The 7289-nt window shown below is 52.9% G+C and overlaps 1 protein-coding gene across 1 annotated transcript; it reads left to right on the forward strand.

Annotated features, from left to right (window-relative positions):
* Window positions 1-1210: 1210 nt before the first annotated feature.
* LOC139835713 (uncharacterized) lies at window positions 1211-1687 on the forward strand. The gene has a single exon (XM_071825575.1). It carries the CDS (start codon window positions 1211-1213, stop codon window positions 1685-1687), a length of 477 nt encoding a protein of 158 aa, XP_071681676.1.
* The last annotated feature ends 5602 nt before the right edge of the window (window positions 1688-7289 follow it).

Genomic DNA, 7289 nt, shown 5'->3' on the forward strand with positions numbered 1-7289 from the left:
CCTGAGATGGCGGTATGCTAACTCTTCTTCAATAAAGATATAGATATGTCATAGTACCACTTTAGTGTCTCCATCAATTGCGATGTCGGGATGCTATATCCACAAGAGAAACTATTTCTCTTTCACATGCTATATCCACAAGAGAAACTATTTCTCTTTCACATGCTATATCCACAAGAGAAACTATTTCTCTTTCACATGCTATATCCACAAGAGAAACTATTCTTCCTCTCTTGTCTCTTTTAGTTAGCATTGTTAGCACCCTTCTTGATGGTTTGCGAGTACAATTCCAATGTACTCATGGCTTTGTCCCTGGCTATTTACTTGGCCAGACTTGGAGGAACACGACGGATGAAGAAGGAGTTGACGACGTCTATGCGAGCTAGGAACGTCTTCCCAGTCAGTTGCCTGTAGGGTTATGGCAGATGACTTGGGTACCGCGCTGCTGAAGTGATGATGCTACTCTGATGTTTAGTTAAGCCCTTCGAGGCTATTATGTAAGTATAGGTCATGTGACCATGTTGTAATTTTTTTTTATTCCGCTTTGTAATGGATGGTGTAATTTGATATCAGTTCGGTTATGTGTTCACGGCGCACTGATCATGGGATCGTGAACTGTATACATAACAGGGAATTTTGGACAGCTAGTCCGGGGTCCCCACAGCACCTCCATATATGCGGATGACGTAGTCGATTTCCTGCGCCCCTTTGTGATGGATCTCAAGGTCTTCGCTGCGATCATTTAGGATTTTGGCTATGCTTCAGGTCTCCGCACCAACATGGATAAATGCTCAGCAAACCTCATTAGATGTTCCAACACAGACGAAGAGACCATTGACTGCGAGCTCAGTTGCCCGGTGGTTCCCTTCCCTCTTCGCTACTTTGGGCTCCCCCTGACGCTGAGAAAACCGACGGCAGCACAACTCCAGTACCTAGTGGATAAAGTGGCCAACAAACTGCCAACTTGGAGGGCCTCCCTTTTGGACAGAGGTGGACGTCTAGAGCTGGTCCGAGCGACACTCTCGGCAATTCCCATTTTCTCAATGATGTCCCTCGACATCCCAGTGTTCACAGCTATCGAGAAGATTATACAGGGATTCCTGTGGAAAGGCCGTAAGGATGTCAAAGGTGGCCACTATTTGGTGGCGTGGGATAAAGTCTATGCCCCAAAAATAATGGGGAGGACTTGGCATTCCTAACCTTCGGGTACATGAACATCGCCCTAAGGGCCAGATGGCTGTGGCTTCAGCGAGTTGATGACTCGAAGCCGTGGAAAGAGCTGAACATACAAGTGCCACAGGTGGTGAGGCAGCTCTTTGAAGGGGCAACCTACTCGGTGCTAGGAGACGGGGCATCCACCTTTTTCTGGACAGATCGGTGGCTCCCTGAGGGGCGGCTAGCGGACGTAGCCCCAAACCTCGTGAAGGCGATCCCAAAACGTCTCACGCATCTGCGCAAGGTCCGAGAAGGATTGATCGGCGCCTGGTTAGATGACATCCCTCCTGACCTGGATGCGTCAGCGATTCGGGAACTCTTCGATGTGGCAGATCGTTTGGAGGATGTAGCCCTTATGGAGGGCGTAGAGGACAGCTTCAGGTGGGGCTGGGAGAAGGATTTCTCCTACTCCGCGCGCTCTGGCTACCGCGCGATGTTCGGGGGAAGGATAGAGATGCAAGGAGCGCTCTAGATATGGCGTTCGAGGGCCCCACCAAACTGCAGGGTCTTCTTATGGCTTGCTGCCAGGAATAGATGTTGGACTGCGGACAGGCTTAGCAGGCGTGGCCTTCCCCACCCGGCCTCATGCCCTTTCTGCCATCAGAGCGATGAGACCTTGAACCATCTGCTGATGGGATGTGTGTTGGCACGAGAGGTCTGGGCGACGTGCCTACGTTGGTGGGGGAAGCTGCACTGGTTGCCACAAATGGACACATACTTCGTGGCTTGGCTGCAGGGCAAGCGTGGAGGGCCTGGAGGTGACCGAGACCTTTGGACAGGTGTGACTCTCATCGGTTGGTGCCTCTGGCGGCACCACAATGACGTTGTCTTCGATAGAGTGGCACCTTCCAAGACCACGGTGCTCTCTAGGATCTCCAATGAAGCGGAGCTGTGGAGACTAGCCGGGATCTTCAGGGGATTCCTTGCGTCAGTGGATAAGTGGAGATGTCGCGAGTAGTCCGGTTAGGTGTGTGTGCTACCTCCCTCCGGTGGTAGCGGGGGGTTACGCTCCGTGGGCGTCTGTGCCTCGAGCGTGTTGTATATCGGCCTTCAGGCCGCTCTTCTTGACTCAGATACGTCTATCCAGGACGTATCCTTAAAAAATAAGTGTTGATCGGTGCTCCCCATCTATCATGTTCCTCATTTTCACCGTAACTGGAGCAAGATCAAGAAACTAGCAAATGAGAAGACAAGTGCCTTTCAAATCGGTGCACGTATGACATAAAACATAACTAGAAGGACACCCCGGGCGTTGCAGCGGATATCTCTTTAAGAAATCTAATAAAATACATAAAACTTGATTTAGAGAATATGCAATATTTATTTGGCCATAGTAGTTGAGACACTAAATTTAATAGCCATGAAATGGATAGGTATCTGAAAATTTAAAGATCATTATATTTCAGAGGTGTACATGATTTATTTAGATAAGGTAAAGAACCAAATGATATTGATGGCTTGCATGAAAAAATGCATGCACATTGCCGCATGTTTTTAAAAACGTTGTATGTGGTTACATATTAGAGCACATAATTAATATTGAGTTTAATTTGCAAAGAGTTCATTTGGTTGCCAAACTATTTCGGTGTTTAAGTTGCACATGACTTAACTATGTAATGATATAACATGAGGATGCGATATTATCAATCGAGCGGAACAAGATGACATTGCTAGTTTAATGGTTAAAAATAGATAATATAAATAGCTTGCATGTAGAGATATATAATAAATAAGAACTATTAGTGGGATGAGGTGGACAAATGATTGGCTAAGGGAATAGGTGATGTGGATAGCTTGCATGTTGAGATAGACAAATATTAATTGCGCTTAGTGGGGTTTTGTTTTATAAGAAGTATAGATGCCAGCACCTGTGATCTACATTACTTATTACTCATTTAGTACAAAGTCCGAGGGGGTAATAGTTAGTGGATCAAATTAAACCTGCAGATATACTTTTGGGACAAGAGAACTCATGGTGCTCGGAAGCTGGGAGGAAATGACCGTTGACGGCGTTAGTGGGCGCGGTGGCAGCCGCGGCCGCCGCCGGAGGTTGACGCTCCCGCCCGGAGGTCTGTGGATCGGGGGGGGGGGGGGTCGGTCGTGGACAACCCATCTTCCGTCGGGTCAAGGTTAGAGATCCTCATCGAGGACGTCGACAATGATGACTCGTGTGAGTCCGAGGTCCCTTTTGCGGTGGCGGAGGACGTCCCCGAATCTCCGTCGACGTGGCTCGATTCTTCGGTGGTCAGACGAGGGGGAAGGTCCGATGAAGAACTCGCCCAGGAATTTTGGTCGGACATTGTCTTCCCCACGTCGGCATCAATATTTTGGGAGGTCTCTTCTCCACCGAGCTCAGGTAATGTTAATGTTCTTTCTAGTGCTTGCAGGTCCGGCGAGGATGCATCGAAGGAGGGTGGAGGTCCGTGGTCGCCGACTTCTGCGATGGCGAAACTTCCACCACCGAAGGTTGGTAATCCAATGCCGAAGAAACCGCGAGCAGGGATCTGGAGGGGGCCAGTGTCGTCACGCTGGGTGACACCACCGGCGGTGCTCGGGCAGGTTGTCGCGATGGCGGCGCACTCGCCGGGCACGTCGTCATCATCGTAGCCTTCGGCGGCGTACTCCAAGGCATGGATTCAAACGATGTTGCATGGAGGTGGGCCCTGGATGACGTTTTCCTAGGCTGGCCTGGCCCACCGCGTGCGGCATCTCTGAGAAGGCCATTCTAGGGTTGTTCGGGAGCATGCGATCACGTCCGCCCCATCGCATGCTCCCTCGACCTCTTCGATCGCACTGCCAGGGTCTTCGCCGCAACCTCCGCCGAGCACATCGTCGTTGATGCCTCCTGCTTCCTCTTCGTCTCCGCCCGGAACCTCAACGTCATCGCCGACGCCAAGGTCTCCTTCACCCAGGTCTCCGTCGCGGTTTCCGACAAGCGCGGCGTCGCCGTTGTCGCCAAGGTCTCCTTCATCGCCGTGCAGGATCTCCACGCCGTCTTCACCAAGTTATGTGCTGACGGCTGCGCCTACTTCCTCACTGCCAAGGTTCTCGTCTCCTCCTTCGCGGCAAGCTCCCGGTCAGGCGACCGCGTCGACCCTTCGACGGGGGTGGAGTCCGCTACGTCGGCTGTCCTACGTGGAGGTCGCAACCAGGCCGCGGAGACCGATGGCGGGACAACAGCCACATGGCGGCCCTCCGCCGCAGCGTTGCTATACCCCCACCCTGGCCAGCCAGGTCGGGAGCATCCGTCCCCCTTTGCCCAGGGGGAGTGCCGCTGAGACTGCCGTTCGGTGGTCAGCAAGCCCGGGGGTTGATGCGGCCAACCGCCCCTGTCGCTGCCTTCAGCTAATACGTGGCCCGGTCACCCAATCCATCGGAGCGGTGGCTCCGTCGTGGCCTTTCTTTCCACCTCCGACTGGTCATCTTCAAGCGGGCTCGGTGGCGCAAGTGCAGTCGGTGCCGATGCAGGTTCAGAGGGCTGCTCCAAAGCACATGAACAAGAAGAAGAAGACTACTCAGCCTCCAGCTGCCCACGAGGCCGTTGCGCATGCTGCCGGGGTCCAAGATTTCGGACAAGCTCCTTCACAGCAACATGGTTTTTCTCCCCGGGTTCAATGACACCATTGCAGAGTCAGCATCATATGTATTAGTTTCCTTACGCTCCGTCTGGATATGAGCAGGGGTACTACAATTCTTAGTTTCAGCAACTTCCTGGCCAGTCGATGGCCTTGCAGAATGTTTATGCTACACCACCTCAGCCACCGATGCCGTCTTTGCCACCGCAGCAGCAGGGTTAGCCTGTCGCTCCACCTACAGGGGTTATTTTGGAGGGAGGGGGATACAAATAGAGCTGCCAAATCCAACTAAGGTGTTTGGTGTTGGAAACGTTCAGATAATTCTCATGCGGCGAAGGACTGCAAGGTGAAACATTATTGCTACATTTGCGACAAGAAGGCTCACCTCAGAGTTCGTTGTCCTGTTTTGAAGAGGCCGAGGCCATCCGTCTTTGTGTCTGGGTCTGGTCTCTTGGAGTTTGTCTCCTATCGTGCTTGTTACGGTCACTGGTGATGTGGTTCCAGCGGATGTGATTGCTAGACAGGTGGCTCGTCGTTGTTCAGACTGTCCGAATTGGAAGTGGGAGGCGGTTCGTCATGTAGAAAGGCAGTTCTTGGTTTCAGTCCTTCTTTCGATGACCTTGGAAGAGTGGATGGTATTCAGGTGGGGGTGCCATCTTTCAGCTCCTCCATTTCTATTTCTGCGTGGAGGACAGCGGAGGTGCCCCATAAGGTAGAGCTAGAAAAGGTGTGGCTGCGCGTGGAGGGAGTGCCTCATACTCTTCGGCACTTCCTAGGGTTGTGGGCAGTTGGATCTCTTGTGGGAAAAACTGTGGACGTCGATCTGACTAGTCTGAGGCGCAGGGCGGTTGTCTGGATTCAGGTAGCTATGTTATAGGCAGGGGTCCTTGGAGATCCATCTGATGAGGCATGACCCATTGCCAAAGTTGATGTTGTGGTCAAGTTCAAGGCCTCCGAGTTCCGCTTCCGCAGGGAGCCAACTGATTATGCGCCAAAGCCAGATTTTGTACCCTTGATTTGGGTAAAGAGGGATGATCCTGATGATGGAGGGCATGGTGCGGCTGATGGCGGTGATGATGCAATGGACACTCCAGATTCTAGGTCGAGACCATTTGGCACCGAGTCCTCTCAGCTGCAGCAGGCGGGCCCTAGCACCGCGGCACCCGGCACATCGAATACAGTGGCATCGCTTATTGCAGTTACGCCTTTTAATCCGAATTCGCAGACTCCCAATGCTATTGAGGTGGTGAAGAAGCTGCATGAAATTAGCCCTTCGTTGGAGGGACGGTCTTCTTCTTTAGCTTCTCACCGTGTCTCCGTAGAGGCCCTGCGCATGGCTCTTGATGCAGTGGCGGTGGAGCACTCTCGCTCCAATAGACCGGCGCGAGGGAGGGTTTCGACTATCGGTCGCATCTCACCCATGGCATCTAAATGAGCTGCGACTTCTTCGGCGGTTATGGCTCCGCCGTCTTCCCTGTCGCACACAAAAAATGACGTTGTTGTCGTGTTGCGACGGGGCGGTGGTGACACGGCTGGCCGGGGGTCTTCCTCACCCACTCCCCCTCGGGAGCCCGTGTTCCCGCGATCTTCTCTTACTCGGGCGGATGAGGAGGTGGGGGCTTCCACCACCGCGGTCGATCGGGGTGGAGGGGGCGCTTCTTCCACCTTGCCCCCTCGGTTAGTGCCGGCGGATGCTCTGCTCCTACGCCGGCCGGGGCCCTGGGCGGTGCCAGCCGGGTGGTGGACCTGACTCCACCCCATCCGGCGGCACCGATAGCTGCTGAAGCTGCTCCTTCAGCCGGACCACGGCAGTTTAGGCTGGAGGGGGATGGTGGCTTCGCCATCGACAAGGCTATGGGAGGTTAACTTCGTCATCTACACCCCCTCCAGCGGCCATGGTGGCGTCAGACGAGATTGGGCGGCGGACACTGCCTTCTTCATCGAGCATGGGAGTTTCGGGGGTGTAGCTAGGGGTGGCACCAAGGGGAGGATCTTCCTCGACACACTCCTCCCCTAGGGCTGCAGCACCGGCGCGGCCTACCACAGCTGTAGGTTGCACACCTTTGCGACGCAGTACTCGTCATGGTGTTGGTCTCGATGGGGCGGTGACTACGGACAAGGATTCGATGGCCAAGGCCATGCGACGCAAGGCTGCGTCGAACCTTGACTTCTCAGGTATTGATAAGTGTACTAAGTCATTTTTAACTTTCCCAACACCACTAATTTCTTCCAAGCTAAATAATGTGGGTTTCTCGTTGGGTAGTTCTATTAATTCTATTTCAGTTTCGGCTAATGCACTTACACGTATGGAGTTTGATAGACTCAAATATACTCCTACGATTTAGAGCAAGTCGGATACCTCTCTATCCGAGGATGATGATGAGGAAGTGTATGCCGTCTTAGATGGTCAGATACTCACACATCTAAGCTACTCACACATCTAGTAGCTAGGATAGGTGTCGAAAGTTGGTCTGGATGACGTAGCGTTGGGTTCATGTA

The sequence above is a fragment of the Lolium perenne genome, chromosome 2 (genome assembly GCF_019359855.2).
Source record: "Lolium perenne isolate Kyuss_39 chromosome 2, Kyuss_2.0, whole genome shotgun sequence".
Lineage (NCBI taxonomy): Eukaryota > Viridiplantae > Streptophyta > Magnoliopsida > Poales > Poaceae > Lolium > Lolium perenne.